Raw genomic sequence first — 19,845 nt, forward strand, 5'->3', positions numbered from 1 at the left:
ACAATCACGGGCTGCTAAAATTAAAACTGACTGAAGGAAAGAAACAAGAATCTGCACAACAAGTGCGCTTATTGCCAGTATGTCCTCAGTAAACACGAGCTACCGGAGGGACAGTTTTACATTCATCTTCGTCCAGAGTGTAGTAATGGATTGGACGGTATTTGATTTCGGTCCGTCCAGTGCTTTCGTCAAAGTAAGATAATGTGTGCTTCATCCAATTTTCGTCGTCACGCGTGGGATAATCTTCATGAGCATGGGCACCCCGACTTTCCTTGCGATTCTCGGCACCATACATGGTGGTCGATGCGCAGGCCAATAAGTTGCGCAACTCCAAAGTTTCGACCAAATCCGTGTTCCACACCAGAGACTTGTCAGTCACGGCAATGTCTTTGAATTTGTCAACGACGCCGTCAATGGCGGTCTTTCCTTCCGCCAGCGTCTGGGTAGTGCGGTAGACGGCAGCGTGTTCCTGCATCACGCTTTGCATTTCGGAGCGAATATCGGCAGTTGTGGCATGTCCTTCCGCGTATCGAAGCTTGTCGAGTTCGGCAATGCTACCAAAACCAACATCGGAAGGACCATCGGCAATCTTGTCCCCGGGTTTTGCGATTTCGGCAATGCGGTTGGCACAAGCACGCCCAAAGACAACAATGTCTAGCAAAGAGTTGGCTCCCAACCGATTGGCACCGTGAACGGAAGCACACGCAGATTCACCCGATGCAAAGAGTCCCGGAACAACCTCGTCTTTGGAAAAGTTTCCATCCTTATCAAACTTGGTTCGGATAACTTCCCCATAGTGATTGGTCGGGATACCCCCCATGTTGTAATGAACTGTAGGCAAAACAGGAATAGGCTCCTTGGTCACGTCAACACCGGCGAAAATGGCAGCCGTCTCGCTGATTCCAGGCAATCGTTCTGCCAAGAGATCCGGAGGAAGATGATCCAAGTGTAGATAGATCTACGAGACAACGATGAGATGGAACGGTTAGACAATACGTAGAATTTCTCAAATACCTAGGGACGGCGCAGGACAACAAAGGGAAACATGTATACACGATGAGCACAGGATACATTCACAGTTAACGACTCACGTGATCCTTCTTTGGACCTGCACCCCGTCCCTCGCGTATTTCCATGGTCATGGAACGTGAAACGACGTCTCTCGATGCCAGATCTTTGGCCGACGGGGCATATCGCTCCATGAATCTTTCACCTTCAGAATTGCGCAGAATACCACCTTCTCCGCGACAGCCTTCCGTGATGAGACAGCCAGCTCCGTAAATTCCGGTCGGATGGAACTGCACAAACTCGTTGTCCTGGTTGGACAGGCCCTGCCGCATGGCCATGGCGTTACCGTCGCCCGTGCACGTGTGAGCGGAGGTGCACGAGAAGTAGGTTCGTCCGTAGCCACCCGTGGCCAGGACGGTATTCTTGGCGTGTATGCGATGAATGGTGCCGTCTTCCATGTTGAGGGCCACAACTCCGACGCATTCACCTTGATCGTTCATGAGTAGATCCATGGCGAAGTATTCAATAAAGTATGTCGTATCGAAGGCGAGAGAACGTCCATAGAGCGTGTGCAGCATGGCGTGGCCGGTACGATCGGCGGCGGCCGCACAGCGGTAGGCCTGTCCACCCTTACCGAAATCCAGACTCTGTCCGCCAAAGGCACGTTGGTAAATTTTGCCTTCTTCGGTACGGGAAAAGGGCATACCGAATTCCTCCAGTTCCAAAACTGCTTTGGGAGCCTCTCGACACATGTAATGAATGGCGTCTGTGGGTACGTGTGTGTATGTGTTTGCACGTGGGACAGAGAGACGAAAGGCTTGACTGTGAGACACAAAGTCCCGGCGTAGACTACCTAGTTCCCAACAGTGGTTTGTGCAAGCTAATAAGACTTCAGAGAATAAACGTACCTTGATCACCCAACCAATCACTACCCTTGACGGTATCGTACATGTGCCAGCGCCAATCATCCTCGCCCATATTTCCCAACGCAGCGTTGATGCCTCCTTGCGCGGCAACGGTGTGACTGCGTGTAGGGAAGAGTTTGGTCACACACGCAGTCTTGAATCCGGCTTCGGACAGGCCCATGGCGGCACGCAATCCGGAGCCGCCGGCACCGACGACGACGGCATCGTACGTGTGATCAATTACGGTGTAATCACCAATCAAATGAGGTGAAGTCGACAGAGATTTCGATCCGACGGAAGTGACGGCGACGCGTCGGTGCTGTTGACGCAGAGACGAGCGGAGTGTCGACGCGAACATGTTGGCGATAGGTAATGTAGTACCCTTGTGCGGTCAACAAACACTATTTTTCAGGGAAGCGATTGTGACTCCAGGAATCGGGAGACTCGAATTTACAGTTAGGCTTTTTGACACGGAGGAAGAGTCAATTGTACCACTGTTCCGTGTGAGACTTGCTACTAGTCTGTGTTTCTCTTAGTGCAAAGTATGTACGTTTGCAGTATTATAATTTGTGCGCACAGAACGGATATGTTACCGTGGTGGGGGACGACAGCCAGATGGCTTCTCACCGTGAAATTTATCGGCAGATACATTCGCCGAGACGACCGAATCAGCACTGCGCAGTACAGCACTCACTGCACTTCATGCTGCTGTGTGTTCCTCGATCACGAAAGACGAAGAAAACAGAATGCAATCGGATCCAGGCACTCCGACACGGTTTGAACCAATCCAAAAGGGAAACATCGGCACATCGGATATACCTAAGCCAATCGAAGAAAGTAAACCAAGTGGAAGCAGAGTCAGAGCTCGGAGGAAGCTTCGCATCCGCTGTCGCTTTCCGTCCCCGAACACGGACATGGAACAGACTCGTCGACGAAACAAGTTGACAGTGTCACAGTGACAGGACATTGAGAAACCTAATGAAAATGATAACTATAGGGTTATGTTCCTCCATTTTGGAAATTACCTGTCCGTTCGAATCGACCATGGTACAAGGGGACTTGGAATTCGACAATTGGACTTACAATCACGGATTTTCGTAGTTGGTTTACGGCGTGTTTTGGGCATATTTTCACCGAACCAATCATCGCAATACTGAATGAGACTTTGTCGTTCTTGCCCCGCACGTCACTGCACAGCTGGTGAATCGGCGTTTGAGATTTAGGAATGTTTCGCGTTGATGTCTATCCCTGCGATCGACCGCTGGAGACGCAAGCCGACGGCACAACCTTGCAACCGGCAGAGACTTTGTTCGCGTGCTTGGGTACCAGTATCCATCTAGCTTCAAACAGCGATTCGGGACGGCTCCTGACGATCGGACGAAAGAAAGGTGATGTCCTGTTTCCGCAAGACAAATCCGTGTCTCGTGAGCACTGTCTTTTTCGACTAATTTGCTCCCAAGCAATCAAAGATACGATCATCGAGACGGCCGGTACTACTGGTACTCCTGAAGACAAGACGGATGAACAGAAAGCCAGATTCGCTGCGAGTCCCCGGAACATGGAAGAAACCAAAGCTTGCCAAGCAGCAGACGACGGCACGTGCCTCGTAGTGGAAGGCATTGGCAAATTGGGTACCTATCTGGTAGTGGAACCAGCATTGCTGGAGGTGGAAACGCTGTCTCCTTCTAAGCGCGTTGATTCTAAAAGCAGTGATTCGGACGAGACGGACGACGAAGACGCCATCGGCTCGAGTCTAGAGAATGCATCGCAGCTCATAGGCTCTTTGGCACTCCCGCTATCTCCCGTGGCGGCTCACCTGTCCTCGCCCAAAGCTACGTTGGAAATGATTGGTGCCAACGAAACACGAGTGTTGGAAAATCTGTCGATATTACTCACAGAAAACACATTGTCGACGCCGCACCGTGTCATATTGCAATGCGGAAAATTGGGATCCACCGTGGTGATTACACGGCAACCCCTACGAGTCTTACGAGCGAGTAGCGGAAAACTAGCCAAGCCGGAAGCGCTCTCGGTCGAGCAACAACAGCTTTACGGAGTGCAAGACGTAACTAAGTTGGATGACACCGTCACACACGTGGTCACACCCCAACGCTATCCCAGTCCCAAACAGCTTGCCGCCTGGAGTAGAGGAATCACAGCGGTGACACGCGCGTATGTCGAAGCCATCATGAATCGAACGTCGCACCGTGATGCCTGGCCAGAGGTGACTACCTTTGCCCCAAAAGCCGACCAGAGTAAGTTTTGGAACAATGTGGCTAGTTCGACTCTTTGGCCGCGTACGGTCTTATTGTCCGTCAAGGATGATGACTTCACCTTGCTGGCACGGAGTGGTGGTGCCACTATAATACCCCTGTACGACTTGGATAGCGTCTCGACCGCACTGGCTCGGGCCAATGAAGTTTGGAACGATCCCGCCGTTAGGCCTGGTTGCTTTGTGGTAACCGAGAGTCGCCACCGCGAGTTGTCCAAAACATTCGCCGACGATTGGGGTGTGCCGCGAGTATCGGCACGGCAAATGGCCAAGGCTTTAACGACACAGCAACCTTTGAAAGACGGCAATGGTCGTGTATTGGACGGGGACACACGGTCTCTTCGAATTTCGCTGCCATCGAGATTGACGCACGTCACGTCCGTGCCATCCCAAAGTATTTTCGGGAACGCTTCCGTAACTACCGCGAGCAAGAGTCAAACGACGAAGTCGAACGAGAGCGCTGCTGTTCTTACACCTTTAGCAAATAACAAGCATACAAAGGAACCAGGCTTCTCGTCGGATATTGCCATTGACGCTTACAGCTCAGGAGAACGAGTAACATCGGAGGCGTTGGAAAAGGATAGCCCCGAACCCCCTCCGAAAAGACTGCGGAGTTCACCGGACGTCACAGCCATCTCGGACGAAGATGTTGCACTTAACCGGGGCGACGGAGTCTCAAGCACAGTTCCAAAATCTACAACTACGAGCGATAATGAGTCAAATACACCAGAAGAATCGAACAAGGCTAACAAACAGTATCGTGTGGAACTAAAAAAATGTGACGCAATCGAGAACCCCATTCCTGACGATTGCAAGTCTCGAATGTCTCTTGAACAGATATCGACTGGCTGGTTTGTAGCAGCACCTTCTGGTAGCAAGCGGAAGGCATACGTCCGAGCCAAGGACGAAATACTAGAAAAGACTGGTTACGAGGAATGGATTGAAGTTGCCACAACCGAAACATGCAAGGGTTTGATTGTCCCAGCGTCTACTACGACATTTTCACACTACAACGCTCAAGACAAAGGAACAGGCGGTCCTAACTTCAAGACATTCCGTAAAAACAGCATCCATACCCTCAAGATGCTGCCGCAGATTCGACTGCGTTCCGTGCTGCCGAAGGAGTCGGACCATTCTCGACATCAAGAAGAGCAATTGCAAGCGTTGAAGCATCAGCAACGCAAAGCTGACGAGCTATTTCGGGATCCAACACGCAGCGGGATCCAACACGCAGCGCTGGAGCACGCCGTGTCCGTTGAATCAATGTTCGTTGACACGCTTCCTACGTAGTGGCTTGCACCAACTATTGCGAATATCCTTCTAATATAGATCGGAACTAGGCACTCGAGCTTTCTAGCTAGCATGACATAACAAATTCTACACTATATGGGAGTTGTGAAGAGCTCGGTAGCCTCCGAGTTCTCGTTTGCTTACCAGTGAGCAAACGACACCTTACGCTAGAAGCAAATTTAGTCAACATTATCGAACAAGCATACGCCAGCGGCATTCTTGCTTACGGAAAATGAGAGTAAACGTTCATGCTGGTGTTGTCTGTCATGTGTTAGCCGGAGTCACATCTTCCGTCGGTCAGAGTCCCAAGCATCGCTATTGCATTGTAGATGCTCAGGACTACCAATGCGATCTTGTTTTATAGCGCTCCGCGTGGAATAGAAAATGTCGTTGTCTGCGAAGCCGAAGCATTTCCGGGATAATGACCGTTGCAATGCCTGTAGTCTGTCTGACTCGTAGGGAACCTATACTTTCTGACATTTTGGTTTTGAAAATCTTAGCAACGGGCACTCCACATATTTCTATATGTCTCTCAAGTGTCTTTTTGATGTTTTCTCAAACACGCACCGGGACAAAAACCTGTGCAGTGTACGATATCGCTCAGTCGCAGCTGGTGAGAGTCGAAGAGTTCGTTCGAAGTCCTGCACCCAACAGCTCATTTTCGTTCCCGTGCTCACACCGCAGCGAAACAGCGCACAGTCACGTAACGCCACAATCTGACCCGTGTCAGCAACTCCCCGTATTCCTACGACCAACCTCGTTTGTTGTTGAAACCCCACGGACCAAGTGTCTAGCAGCAATCCGCAAATCACTCATACTATTATAGACATCTGACAAGCCACCATGGCGAAGACCAATCCACAAAGCGTAGCGACTTCGATCGGCGAACCTTCACCGGACGTTCCCATCTTTCTACGGAGTGAGTAAAGCACTTTCCAGTGCGATAGATTTATCGCCGTAGGATTTCTACGCGTTTCGTCGTAGACGATCCGAAAATGTCCGTTTGCAATGGAGCGACCCGCGGAAATGACGCTTGAGCAACGATGGAATGCAGGAATGGACGAAGGATACACGCATTTTCTCTGTCTCATCTCACACTTGCCTTCCTCCCATTCTTGATTTTACAGAAACCTACTACATGATCGATCAATGCGACGATGAAATCGCCTGTTGGTCCGAGGACGGCACCACGTTTGTGGTGAAAGACCCAGATCGTTTCGAACGGACAATCATCCCGCAATACTTCAAGCATTCCAAGTTTAGCAGTTTCGTAAGGGTACGTTGGTGATTGCTGGCTTGCGGACGGATTTCTAGGCTGTTCAATGCGCTCGTCAGGGAAATTTGGCCCCCTATGGGAATCCCGGGATTGGCACTGCCGAACGCGTTTGATTTCTCTGTGTTCTCACGCCTTTGTTCCTTTCCCCTTTTTTTTGGCAGCAACTTAACTTTTATTCCTTTCGCAAGATCAAGTACGCTGACACTATTCGCATTGATCCCAAGCTGGAGGCCGAAACGGCTAATTATTGGCGATTTCGACACGAAAATTTCCAGAAGGGCAAACCGGAACTTTTGACTGAGATTAAACGCATGAACGGACAGAAAGCCCCTACGTCTCCCTCGACTTCTAGTTCCAGCAGCGTTTCCACTACGCAAGGGAACAAAGTAGGTGTGACAGCATCTGCCAAAGTAACGCCCGATCCTGACGGTGCCAGCAAAGCTAGCAAGTCAGAAGTGCAGTCGCTTCAGAAACGCATCGAAGAAATGACCAAAAACATTGATCAGCTTACGGCTATGGTTCAGAAGGTTTCCCTAAAGCAGGAAGAGGAGGATCAAGTAGGATCCAAGCGTAAAAAGACGGAATTATTGATCAAGACGGAAGACTTTCAAACTGCTTTTAACGGAGACCTTATGATGGATGTCAATGGAGAATCGGATCAATTGGTCCGTCCGGACGACATGTTTAGTAACATGGAGCTCGACGAGATTATAACAGCGACAGGAAACAAAGATCTATCCTCATCTGTGGAAGCGGAGGCAGCCGCTTTGTCCATAACACCACCGTCCCCCGTTAAGTCAACCGTACCCATGATCCGCGAGACTTCCGTCAACACTCAGGTCAGCGACAATGAGTTTGTGGATCAGCTTTTCACCGCTTTCAACGAAGACTCAGATGATCTTTTGCAGATGGAACCACCTTCCTTTGGTCTCGACTCCGCCAATCGACCAGATGCCGAACTCATGAAGAGATTAAGTGACGCACTCATGTTTTTGCCTCGGGATATTCAAGTAATGATTGTTGAGCGATTGATCGCCGCCATTACTTCCACCGAATCCCTCAAGCCCCTTTCCAAGGAAAACACATCGAAGTCTTTGCAAGTGCAATCTGCTATGACTCCTTCGACATCCATTCCGCAGACTTTGGAAGAGGAGAAACAGGACGTGCCCATGCCCTTGGCTGCCGCCACTTTGGCCGCATTGTTGCACCACTATAGTAGCCAAATTCAGGCCCAGCAACAGGGTAACAAGAGCAAAAAACCCCAGAACGTTCAAAAGTCTATTCCGGTCATTCCAGTACATGCTTAAGTAGCACGAATACTGTGACACTTGTTTGGGGTTATCGCACGGAACACTGTGTGTGGGGCCTACTACATATAGGCACGCGCGTCAAGGGTACAATTGGGAAATTATGTATAGACCACTTGGCGCGTCACCGATCTTGGAGTCGAGAGGGACGGTTTTATGCCTTACACGGAGATGCTCGATCCTCTTCTTAGATATCTTTCTCCTTTAGCCTTTCTCTAAGGTCAGCTTTTTACTTATATAACGATTATATAGTACACGCTATAACGAATATAAGCTTTACAATCTATTTCTTTTTACGTTTAACCTTTTGCTGCACAGCTTTGCGTTGGCGACTCGAGGTAAACGAATTGTTGGTGATGCGCTGCCGGGCCGTGGAAGGATGTGGTCGCGTTCCCGTCGTGCTTGAATCGGTCTCGATCGACGACAAAAGATCGTGGAGTCGTCTTTTGGATCCATGAATACCCGAGACGGCAGCCTTGCGCGGTTCGTACTCGTCCGTGTCTTCCCAAACGCTATCGTAATCCCACAGTGCGAGTTGATAGCGAGAAATTATGATTGGTTTCGCGACAGGGGTTTCATTGTCTATGCTGAACAGCTCTGAAGCGCTATCCCACGAAAACTCGGGCAACACAGCAACATCATCGGGCCCCATCTCTCGAAGGCGTCGTTGGTGCGCGTCGAGCAATACGACCTTTGCGTTCATGTTGTTCCATTCATTGTCCGACAAAATCATCACCGCCTCTCCTTCTGTAAACTGGTGCAAAGCGGAAATAATTTTCAACCCACGGTCACGCAATATATCCTGCTCTGTTCGTATCTTCTTTTGGACGACCCGTAACTCGGCGAGTGTTTCCCCAACCACCTCCACCATGCTTTTCTGAGATTTTAGTTTCTGATAGCTTTGTTGTACTTGGTCTAGTAATTGTTCCAAGTGCCGATCGTACGAAGCCGCCATGGATCGCATGGCGCGTTGGATTCGACGATTGTCGTTAGCTAACTGGGCGGCGCGAGTTGCGTCGTCGTGCGCCATTTGAACTTGTTTTTCTAGTGAAGCCGTCAGTGCTTGAATGTAGGCTCCAGATATCTGGTCGGAGTTCTCTCGGCCTACAGGTACTGTAGATGCGTCGGTTGCTGTGACCATTAAGTCGGAAGCACGGATCAACACATCCTCAGGTAGAGGGGGTACGGCACGAGATGCAGCACCAAGCGCATTTGATTCTCCGATAACACCATACTGTAGCTGGTAACTCGGTTTCTGAAACGAGGCATCACCAAGGGAGTTGGTTTCGAGCAAGACTGTAGCACATTCAAACTCGCCACTTTCAAAAGACAAGGTTTTCAAACGTGCGGAATGTGTGGTCGCGACGATGTGGCACGAAGGCGACTCCAAAAGTTTCTCAATGACAGCTTGAGCAATTGCGCCGCCAGCGTTGGCTTCGGTGCCCATTCCGAGTTCGTCCATGAGAATCAACGTGTTTGGTGTGGATATCGCTGCTGTGTCTACTCGCTGGACAGCGGTGATCAATTTTGAGTAGGTACTAAGCTGGGCCATGAAAGTTGATTGTCCCTTCTCTACGTTTTGCTGATCGCCGATCGAGGTAAAGATATCGTCGAAGAAATTCACGTGAGGTCTTTCCTTGGAATTCGTTGGCACAGGAATCCCAATCTTACATAGCGAGCAAACTAATCCGAAAGATTTCATGGCTAGTGTCTTTCCACCACCATTGGGACCGCTGATTATTACAACACGCTGACCTTTTTTCGATGACAAACGTAAATCGATTGGAACAGCATCATTCACAGTTAAGGGGCTATGCTCGTTTGACTTTGGATTCAAAAGAAGCGGATGCAAAAAGTGAGACACGTTTATGATTCCATCCTTTCGTACGGTTGGAATTCTTCCTTTGTTCTCAATACCAAATGCTGCTTTGGCAAACACAACATCTAGTTCTGCCACGCAGTTGAGCCCGTCGTCGATAGTGGCGGCTTGTCTCTGAATCACCAGCGCCAGTCCTTCGGCAATATCATTCTCTTTTGCCAAAATTTCTTCTTTTAGTTCTACCAGTTTTTTGTCTACGTGAACACCATCTTTCAGTCTTTCCTCAATTTCCATCTGGCGATTACGCAACAAGGCTAGGACAGGAAACTTGGAATCACTGAGACGGAAGGAAAATGTGGATCTAGCATTGGGATCGTTGATTGTTCGGACACTGAAGACCTTTACGGAACCTTGCACCTCTTTGTAGAGATTCCGAAGTACATCGCGGTCTATACGTCTGGCAATATCCACCAACAATGGCGTCCACATTTGTGCCGATTCCGTTCTAGACCAATCCTCCACTTTTAACAGCATCAGAAGGACCTGCTCAGCCTGTAACACAAAGTCCAACCGCCATTCTGGAATGGGCGTATCAAGCCATTCATCATCGTCCGACTCTGGAATATTTCCATTGTCGAAAGGACCTGAATCTGCACCATACAAAGGTGGGAACGTTAAGTTGTGTATCTTTTGGAGAGCTAAATCGGCTTGAGCAACTAAATCATAGGCAACTACCGCCTGGCTAGCAGTCTGAGCAATCTCTGCGCGAAAAACGTTTCTCCGGAAGTTCGAGGAGCGAGAATACGATTCTACCACGCTTCTTCGCTTGGACGGATATTGAGAACCAAGCTTTGGTCGTGCCGCACTGGTTTTATGGCTAACCAGAGCTAATAGGGCTTGATAAGCACGTTTTGTTCCAGTATACGCTGCTACTTTCCTGACAACCGGCGTGAGATCCAAAGATCGAATCTGTTCGTCCCGAAAGGAGAATTTGGCATCGTATGAATTGTCAACGTTGCTAGCATGCACCGTCGTTACAAGTGGACCACTCTCTATTTTCCAGCCATATGCCGATAGTGAGAATGCACCAACAAGTGCGATAGGAGATATGTATTGCAAGCCAAAGCAAGCCCAGAAAACACAGCTCGGACCCTGCATATCTCACGCTTTTCTTATTCTGAGTTGCTTACAGTACACAATGTTCCAAAGCTGTGTCGTTCGACGACACTTCGCAGGATCCACACTACCACTTTCTTCGCCTCCGCTCAAGCGAATACCCCTTCATTCCTCCGTGGGTGTTGTCCTGGTGCTTTTGTGACTGTGAGTCACTCGCTCTTCCTGTGTGGTCTTCACTGTCAGTCAGCTCATATTTATCACCTGCTGTCTGGCATACGTACGAAAATGACATTTTTGTTACAGTTTTCATACTTATATATATATAATTGCTAACGGTTCACCTACAGCCTGTTTGGTTAAAATGGCTTCTGCAGCGAATATTGCGCACCTCTGAATCTAATTGTTCCAGCGAAATCGTAAATTCTGTGTATCTCGATTCTCAGCGGGAGTTGTTCACTATTGATCTCAGCTCGGAATCACTGACAGTGAATTTTGTATCGTGCGTGATCGACACTGGAATGTCAACTCGTGCTATTCTAATCGAAAGGCAATACCACCTTGAAACGTTGATTGTTCTCATTTGCTATTAGTGCTTCGTTGATGTGAAACCATTTTTTTCACATTTCTTGCTCATCTCTTTCGCAAGACCTCAGAGTCAGGGACTATGCCGCGACGCCCCCGGATACAAAACCAGAGGGATGCTCAGTCTCGACTCTCTCGTCGACATGACGACACCCCTGCGCCCAAAGTGCAAACTTCATTGGGTGTCTACACGCTGGAAGTACTCGACAAACTAGACGATAATCTCTTCTTGATCCAAGCCACGTCCTTTGTTCGTAGGTTTGCTAAAATTAACCGCAACATGGTGGTGTTGAGGCACAACAAACGCGAGCTGACACTCATCAATCCGGTACGGCTAGATGCCGACGGAGAAGCCAGGCTTCTACAGCTGGGTGGTATCGCTCGTATCATTCGTCTTGCGCCGAACCATGGTACCAATCACGATCGCTACTATATAGATAAGTTTCCTCAAGTCCGCCGATGGGCGCCGGCACGGTCGGCCGCAGATTCGCACGATCCCAATTTGCCCGTACATCGCCTCTTAACTGACGATGACGATGCGATACTACCGGCCTGCCACGTCTTTTGTTTTCAAGAAACGGCACAACCCGAATGCGCACTATTGATACTCCAAGACTACGTTGGGAACTTACTGGTTACCTCGGACTCACTGCAATCTCACCAAGCAAACCCGCTCGTGAATATGCCCGTTCGCGCTAAACTCGCAGCCGAAGGCATGTTGGCGGGCAAGATCCATATTTCTAGTACTTGGCTGCGTTCAGCCTCCCATACGCGATCTCATCGGCAAAAAGCCCTACGAGGGGAATTTGAGCGACTCTTGCGGTTAGACTTTGCACGAATGGTGGGGAGCAGCGGCACGATGGTTTACGAAGGTGCCAAAGAAGGGACAGTCCTTGCAGTGGAACGAACATTTCCTATTCTTTAGCATGGGTATAAGAACTTTTATCGAACCTACGCGTAGTCGACGTAGTACAAGTGCTATGCGCTTTGCATGCCTCGAGTGCTGGAGCGCTTACGCGGCCGGCTTCATACGATACGTATGATGACGCATGTAACATACACAAAGCGCGACTAGGACCTATTGCTTGACTCCACAAGTGGAGTGCTCATATTACTCTCTAGTACCGCGTTTATTCCTAGAGATAGAGGTTTGCTGCACTTGCATTGACTGATAGCATACGCGGAACATGTCTCAGAGATTCTCTATGTACCACATACAATGCCATTCTTTATGACTCTGGGAGGCTAGCAACGGTGGAAGGTTTTGGTTGCGTTAACAGCAAAAGTTCAAAGCCTAACTTTTGGCACAAAGATAAACGTTTTCTGTTGGGCTTCGGAATTCCGAAGGGGAAAAGCATACCACTCCAGTTTCGACCTTTCGCTCGGTCTGGTCGTTGTGACTGACAGTGACTACAATGCAAAACAATAGACCCGGAAACAAAAGGTAATGAGCTTACGATCTTCTTTGCCGGCATCAATCGATTCGTTCGATTACGGTTACCCGATGGCGTCTTGAAGTTGAGCTCACGATCTTCTCTTCGTGTACGTGAGGTACCGTAGAAATCCTACTACAAGAAAGAAGGCGCAACCTTGTCCCACGAGTTTTCCAGTTAGAATGCCGTCATATTCTCTCTTGTGGAAATCAGTATTGACCATGATGCAGCGAATCTTTGCCCTCCTTGCGCTTTTGGCGACCGCCTCCGCCTTTGCCCCGGCATCCACCTCGGCAGGTATGTAGTTTGCCCCAGCGACTGTGGGAATATTAGTCGCGGATAAGCACTTGACCGATTTCGATGCTTGGCCGAGAGAATGCCCTCGTCAGCTGTGCCGAAGCGCAGAATGTCGACGTCAATGCAGTTTTCTACGTGATTGAGAAAAGTTTGGAGTGTGCTCGAAAATGATGTATTTTCACTGTCAATGCAGCGTGAAAGTACTCGGATATTCTCTGCTCTTGCAGAATGCCGAAAATCGTTGGACGACCGAGTCGTAGAAATTGCTTTTCGGTTGTGATTGACTCACTTTTCCTTCTGCTTTGCGTTCTTTATCAAACAGCCTTTGGCATCGCCAAGAGCTCTACGACTCTTTCCATGGCAATGAAGGCCCCAGAGATGAGCAAGGGAGTTATGGCTGCCGTTGCTGGAGTCATGCCGGCCATTCTTTCCTCGACGGCTGCCGTTGCGACTGAGGGAACAAATGAGTGGTTCGGTGTTGATGATCCGCGTCTTCTCGGAGTGTTGTTCCTTGGTCACTGGTTCATCCTGACTCTGTGGTTGCAGCAATACAAGAACTACGATGAAGAAGAGGACTTTTTCGGCGAAATTGATTACACTGGCAGCAAGAAGTAGGACTTCCATCCACACCAATATTCCTACGTAAGAACATTTCTGGTTGCTATGGTTTCTTACGTGCCTCTCCTGGGAGTGAAGCATACGTTCTTTCGCGGTTATTTCAATGCCATAGAGAAGTAATGTCTAGCGGAAGCTGTTGTTTTCCCAATTGAACGTATTTTTTGCTTTTCAACCGTGATACGAGCGAGCTTGAACGAATACAAAGCCGATATGAAGACGAGTTTTTTCCGGTGCACATAAATTCGATGGAGCAAACAAGCCATCCTGCCCTACAGAACATTGTTCCAAGTTTTTGTAGCTGCCCGGTGCATAAGACTCAGTGTACTTTTGTTGGCATCGTTTCCAGTAAGAATTGAACGCTTTGTCGCCTTTTGTACAGCTTTCAGTCCTAGTAGAATTTACAAAAGGTTACTAGCCAGAGCGACCCGTCGGAGAGGTAAGTGTCAACGTGGAACCAACACTATCTCTGGACATGTCCATACTAGCACCGCTCGCACCGTCATCGTTGTCGTCGGAGCCAGCCAACACTGTGCTGGCGAAACTGGGTCTACCAAAGTCCATCGTCGAATCATTGCCTTCCTCCTCTATGGAATCACCGTCATGCTCTTGCACCTTTGACGAACGCAAGAGCGCCAGACGCTCTACTTCCTTTCGATGTCTTCCCCAAAACGTTGGTCCATTTAATCCTACTGGCGCTTTGGATCGAACGTGGACCTTGACTTCCGGCTTGGGCGTGCTGCTGGTCAAGCCCAAGGGCATGGGCGCGGTTGGCAACACAATTCTTTCAAGCTGTTCTTCGTAAGCCGCTTCTTCACGTTCGAGCCGGTCCAAACTGTAACGTAGAGAAAGGTAGATGGATACCGTGAATACATGTCGTGCACACTCCAACACTTCAGAACAAAAAAGATCGTTTCACGCTGAAACCTACCCGGATTCCGTGTCTTGTCGTGGCCGTGGAGACCATTGTGGCTCCGTGTTACGATGGAGGATCTGCTGCGGCTCACGAAACGAATACATGGGCGCCTCGCCGTAAATTGTAGGCAACTAGAAGAATTCACGCTTTCGTGGCCTTTCGCGGCCTTTCGCAGGGTATATATACCGTCAATGTCCATGGTCGCCTGAGACTGAGAGAAAATTCTTTTTTACGATATTTACAGTTAGTTTCCTAAGGAGGCTGCCCTGTGCCAAGATATTGCATAATTGACAGTGAGAGTGAGTGAAAAATTTAGCTGTATGAAAAAGCATTATATAAGTCGTATACGACTAATGCAATAGGAGAATTATGATTTTATACTGTATTTGACGATGATCCATGTATGTATTTACGGACATTGACTGTGAGTTTGGAGAGGTGCGCAGAATCAAGTTAGAGGCATTCGAACAAGCCATGTCGCATTGCAACTGTAATGCACAAGCACAACAAAATGATATCTGAAGTGTTCAATACCATCCTACTAACGTACTTGGTAACAGAGTATCTTGCCGCCACAAATACGAATGAAAGAAGATATGATTCCAACTGGCAGCTCCGTTTGGTGCAACCGCGAACGATACTGGCGGCTGTCGTGGTCGTCTTCCTGAATATCTTTGACCGAGTCTCGGGCTTTGCGCTCTTCATCAATGATACCGTCACGGGGTTTTTCCACATGCCCAAGGTATTGTTCGTCGCTTGGGCATACGTACTAGTTCTGTATGTGGATTGTCGCAGAATCTCTCCGGAGCTTGATTTTACCCGCGAGTTCATGCCTAAGGTTGGTCGAGCATTCCTGTACGTGCTGCCGGTCTATCCTATCTCGGCAGTACTGATCTCGTTTGGGTTTTTGATCGTCATTACCATTTGCGACGCCTTACATCTTCCTGAGGACTGGCTGCAGTGGCCGATCTATTACGGAACATTGTACGGACCGTTTTCGTTAGTGTACTGGAAAGTCAAAAAGACCGTCACTGAAGACCGCGCCACTCTTCCGTCATTGGCCGGACACGGGCGATCGCTAGGAGACTAAGCGAACTTTATCACGTCTCAAACGGGCGCCTAAACAACATGCTTACCTCTTTGATCGATTGAAAAAATAATTGCTTGTTGTATCCCGTCATTCTTTCTACAATATTGAGAGCCGGGCAATGCTACGGACTTGCGAAACAGATTGGAGCCGAACAAGGGCAATCCCTCCTAGTTATCGGATGACAACGACTTTGTATGCACAGGAAATGGAGAAACTCTTCACGATTAGGCATCTTAAAGCCTTTCAAAGTCGCTTCCTCTTAAGAGAGCGACCGGACTCCTCAGCATGATTCATCGGAAGGGCCAAATTGCGAAGTTTCAGATTCATTGTCAGTGTGTTGCTTTTTTGGACTACCTAATACTGAAACCTGCCACCGACTGCGGGCCTGTCTCGACCACTTCCTGCGCAGCAGAATGAGGAAAATAGTCAAGAAAACAAAGAAAATGACACAAGCTATACCAGACACCACGGGTATAAGAGGGAATCGGTCGCTTTCTTCCGCGGCTACCCTCTCGTCTCCTCCGACAGGCACTTGAGACCTTTCCGGGTTAAAGGGCTCTGAGATGTCGTCTAAGGGCTCAGACGGTCCGCCAGTAGATAGTGTTGGGAAACCTGTATATTCATGCAGCGATGGTTGCGGAGTCACGGGTTTTCCCGTTGGTGCTGGTGCGAACGTTGGTGCTGATGTCGGTGTTGATATTGGTGCTGATGTCGGTGTTGATATTGGTGCTAACGTCGGTGTCATAGATGGAGCTCTTGTAGGAGGTGACAAAGTTGCGTCGACTCCATCTGGGCCCAATATCATAGCAGACTTGCATGGGAGCATCTCTTTGCCGATACCAATGACAAACTTATCGGCTGCTACACTTCCTCCGTCATGTTTGCTGCATACCTCGAAAATCAATTTGTCGCCAGAAATATACCGGGAGTTGGTCTCGCTAAGGCCAGCCAATAGTTTCGTGTGTATTCCATCGACGCGCTTCGTAATCGTTACCGTGTCGAGGAAGTCTTCTGTTTCCCTGTTGAACGTTTCGGCGCGATTGTAGGTCAAATAAAGGCCGCCAGCTTTGGCAATAATTACTTCGTTTTTACCGATGACACCGAAATCCGTAAATGCAGCAATCTCTACTCGAACCGATTCCGTTAAGGCCAACGCGTCAAGATCGATTCTGTGATTCGGATACCAACCTAGTAGCCAAAAATTGTATCCGTTGAAGCATTTGGACGGGCCATCAGCGCGAACCTCCGAATACCCCATTAGGCTAGTCCCGTCGGCATAGGCATTGTCGCCCTTTCCCGCATGACCTAATCCCAAATTGTGGCCGATCTTCCATGGAGCAAAAAGAAAAGTGTCAGATACGAAAGCATCACAAACATTCATTCAAGTATTAAGCTTGGGAATACATACCTCATGGATGATTGCGTTCGGCTGCGCACACCACCTGTCGCTGGCTACGGCATACCAACTATTGAGAGCAGCAGCGGCCAGATATTTTTCTCCACTCGTTCCAGGCGGCATGCAAAATACGACATGATCCGCTACGTCTGGTAAACTCTCAACGCCAAGTAACGTTTGAGTCGCTATGTTTGCCGCTACAAGCAGACTCCTGCCAGTGAAGGCACTGCTGATTCCAGATACACGAACCTCCTTTACTACGTTATCGACGTCGAATGGCACAAACCGAGCCTGTCCCGCAGAACACGCCTCGTATTGTGAAGCAAAAGAAAAGCGACCGGGTTGGAAGAACGAATCTGCAATCTCCGATGGAGATAGACTCACGCTTTCGTCATCTGTACTCACCCTCACGAGCATGACTGAACGTGGGCGATCAAAGTACTCCAGCTGCCTCCGTCGATGAAACGCTCCGTGATGAATAGTCGCATTGCCACGACTTGACAACGAAATACTGGTAGGGAGCCAGCCAACGTTTGAGAAGTATCTTTCGCCAACTACTGCATCCATCAAATCCAGGACCAAATCCTCGGGAGCAAAACTAAATTGTTCCCACAGCTTCTCTTCTAGCTCAATGACAAGCCCAGGACTGCCGCCCCCACGCCATCGGCTGCTCCCAAGAAGCTCAGGCGGGCCGATAACTTCACACGTATTTTGCATGGAATCTTTTTGATCCACATCGTAGTCAACAAGCTCCACTAAAATACGACAAACAACATGATCGAAGGAGCGAAAAATTGTCGTTCGGAAGTCTTGATGGGATGTAATAGTGTTGACTGTGTCATTGATTTTCAGCCATTCGGCATTCACTGTCAATACTGTCGGTCCAAATAGTAGTCCGGTAAAATATAACAGTCGCATGTTGCAGAGTGCTGTCGACGCCATTATTCTGGTGTCGGATAGGATCGATACTACAGGTCGAGCGCGATACACGTAACTGCAATGGGGTCTAGGTCAAAGCGCCTTGTATATTCAGATGATGGCACGATATGAATATCCGCTTTCAACTCCGATCATTGTCTTGCGGTACTGTATTTCGCCATTGTTTCTTCTTGGAAGGCACGGGAGAGATGCGGTCTCCCGCGCTCTTGTTTTTTCTTGGGCCGAAAAGTGGCCCCGTAAGCTATTGACATCTCTGGAGTTCCAGGCTCGACGGTCCCATATGCTCGAATTATTACTCCCACATTATGCAATAAACCAACAATCAAAGGCCCCGCCCCGTTTTCTATTACCAGGAATACAACTTACCCAGCAAAATTTCTAAGAAAGATTTGACATCATATCCTTGGCATCGATACAACCTGCTCGCGCATATATATATCTATGAGACAGCTACGACATACTGCCAACGGATCACAAAGCTTTTTCAAATTTGAAGATTTCGAAATCCCCCGGTTTAAGTAGCGGCGTTTCTCGTAGCTCCCGGGTAAAAGGGCCTCGGTAATATAACAGCAAGTCAGATGTGGTTAGATCTTGACATAAAAAGAGAGATGGTATGCTGCATGATAAAGTCAACAGCAGGACCTCGAGTACTTGGCACGTGGTTCAGCTTTGTGCGCGCAACGACCACGCGCCAACGGTTCGCCTTTTCCGCGAGCTGTGGTAGCGAGAAGCTTGAGACGGAAATACAACAAGCGAACGAACGTTACGCCGGGAAAATATCAATTCGGCGAGCCAGCGATAACAAAGGCTGGGGGCTTTTCGCTTTACAGCGTTTTCAGAAAGGTTCTTTAGTGATACGAGCCAACGCTCTGTCTGAGAGCAGCAAACAAGATTCTCACTCAGTGCAGACATCCTGGAATAGCCACGTCACCATGGATCTTCCAGCCCGGTTTATAAACCACGTGTGCGACGAGGCCAACGTCGGCATTCAACCAAACAGTCTCGGCGCGTTTGATTTTTTTGCTCTACGGGAGATTTCCATTGAAGAAGAACTAACGTGGGACTACGAAACATCAGAATACGAGATCAGCCATGGCTTCGCATGCGCTTGCGGAGCAGCCTCTTGTCGAGGTGAGTTGCAAGGATTTCGCTATCACGGTCCTAAAGTCTTGGAAACTTATGGAGTCAAGTGGATTGCACCGTTCCTTTTGGAAGATCGAGAAGACAATGATGATGACGCCCATCGTCTTGTGCTGCCCCGACCTTGACTTGAAAACTTACAAGAAGATGCTTGCCACGCTTCCGACTGTTTATGTTGCAACTATGACCAGCTAACCGGAGAATGTATGCATAAGGATAAAAATTGACTTCTATGTGGGGCGCTCGAAACACTGGACTCGCTATTTTACGGTTAGTTCTATACTGCAGCTCTTAACACTAAGCAGCGCGAAGATAGCCCCAAAGTTATCAATTGCAAGTCAGTCGATAGTTTGCAAATAGTGCGAAGGTTTTATGAGAGCTATTATTAATAAACATATCATGTGACAGTCGTTCAGACAAGCACTTTTTGTGGAAAACCGGTCG

General features: G+C 48.8%; 10 protein-coding genes across 10 annotated transcripts; 6 read left to right on the forward strand and 4 right to left on the reverse strand.

The window, feature by feature from the left end:
- Window positions 1–85: 85 nt before the first annotated feature.
- On the reverse strand, window positions 86–3,039 carry SDH1 (succinate dehydrogenase flavoprotein; the record flags this gene model as incomplete). Its single annotated transcript, XM_002186462.1, has 5 exons — window positions 86–958; window positions 1,092–1,774; window positions 1,917–2,232; window positions 2,406–2,407; window positions 2,997–3,039. The coding sequence occupies 5 exons, from the start codon at window positions 3,037–3,039 to the stop codon at window positions 86–88; spliced, it is 1,917 nt and encodes a 638-aa protein (XP_002186498.1).
- Window positions 3,040–3,138: 99 nt separating this feature from the next.
- Window positions 3,139–5,475, forward strand: PHATR_44199 (predicted protein; the record flags this gene model as incomplete). The annotated part of the gene is made up of 1 exon (XM_002186183.1): window positions 3,139–5,475. The coding sequence occupies one exon, from the start codon at window positions 3,139–3,141 to the stop codon at window positions 5,473–5,475; it is 2,337 nt and encodes a 778-aa protein (XP_002186219.1).
- A 727-nt stretch (window positions 5,476–6,202) lies between these two features.
- Window positions 6,203–8,352, forward strand: HSF3 (heat shock factor, DNA-binding). The gene is made up of 2 exons (XM_002186184.1): window positions 6,203–6,751; window positions 6,913–8,352. Exons 1-2 carry the CDS (start codon window positions 6,524–6,526, stop codon window positions 8,056–8,058), a joined length of 1,374 nt encoding a protein of 457 aa, XP_002186220.1. The 5' UTR covers window positions 6,203–6,523; the 3' UTR covers window positions 8,059–8,352.
- Window positions 8,353–9,409: 1,057 nt separating this feature from the next.
- Window positions 9,410–9,811, reverse strand: PHATR_7866 (predicted protein; the record flags this gene model as incomplete). The annotated part of the gene is made up of 1 exon (XM_002186463.1): window positions 9,410–9,811. A coding segment is annotated over one exon (402 nt), but the record flags the coding sequence as incomplete, so codon positions are not given.
- A 1,735-nt stretch (window positions 9,812–11,546) lies between these two features.
- Window positions 11,547–12,500, forward strand: PHATR_44201 (predicted protein; the record flags this gene model as incomplete). The annotated part of the gene is made up of 1 exon (XM_002186185.1): window positions 11,547–12,500. Exon 1 carries the CDS (start codon window positions 11,658–11,660, stop codon window positions 12,498–12,500), a length of 843 nt encoding a protein of 280 aa, XP_002186221.1. The 5' UTR covers window positions 11,547–11,657.
- Window positions 12,501–13,190: 690 nt separating this feature from the next.
- On the forward strand, window positions 13,191–14,071 carry PHATR_44202 (predicted protein; the record flags this gene model as incomplete). The annotated part of the gene is made up of 2 exons (XM_002186186.1): window positions 13,191–13,305; window positions 13,628–14,071. The coding sequence occupies 2 exons, from the start codon at window positions 13,191–13,193 to the stop codon at window positions 13,918–13,920; spliced, it is 408 nt and encodes a 135-aa protein (XP_002186222.1). The 3' UTR covers window positions 13,921–14,071.
- A 263-nt stretch (window positions 14,072–14,334) lies between these two features.
- PHATR_33579 (predicted protein) lies at window positions 14,335–14,940 on the reverse strand (the record flags this gene model as incomplete). The annotated part of the gene is made up of 2 exons (XM_002186464.1): window positions 14,335–14,755; window positions 14,852–14,940. 2 exons carry the CDS (start codon window positions 14,938–14,940, stop codon window positions 14,335–14,337), a joined length of 510 nt encoding a protein of 169 aa, XP_002186500.1.
- A 407-nt stretch (window positions 14,941–15,347) lies between these two features.
- On the forward strand, window positions 15,348–15,926 carry PHATR_33580 (predicted protein; the record flags this gene model as incomplete). Its single annotated transcript, XM_002186187.1, has 1 exon — window positions 15,348–15,926. The coding sequence occupies one exon, from the start codon at window positions 15,348–15,350 to the stop codon at window positions 15,924–15,926; it is 579 nt and encodes a 192-aa protein (XP_002186223.1).
- Window positions 15,927–16,206: 280 nt separating this feature from the next.
- PHATR_44203 (predicted protein) lies at window positions 16,207–18,264 on the reverse strand (the record flags this gene model as incomplete). The annotated part of the gene is made up of 2 exons (XM_002186465.1): window positions 16,207–17,253; window positions 17,335–18,264. The coding sequence occupies 2 exons, from the start codon at window positions 18,262–18,264 to the stop codon at window positions 16,207–16,209; spliced, it is 1,977 nt and encodes a 658-aa protein (XP_002186501.1).
- A 605-nt stretch (window positions 18,265–18,869) lies between these two features.
- Window positions 18,870–19,647, forward strand: PHATR_44204 (predicted protein; the record flags this gene model as incomplete). The annotated part of the gene is made up of 1 exon (XM_002186188.1): window positions 18,870–19,647. The coding sequence occupies one exon, from the start codon at window positions 18,870–18,872 to the stop codon at window positions 19,527–19,529; it is 660 nt and encodes a 219-aa protein (XP_002186224.1). The 3' UTR covers window positions 19,530–19,647.
- Window positions 19,648–19,845: the final 198 nt, after the last annotated feature.

Source organism: Phaeodactylum tricornutum, chromosome 3, assembly GCF_000150955.2.
Source record: "Phaeodactylum tricornutum CCAP 1055/1 chromosome 3, complete sequence".
Taxonomy (NCBI): Eukaryota; Bacillariophyta; class Bacillariophyceae; order Surirellales; family Neidiaceae; genus Phaeodactylum; species Phaeodactylum tricornutum.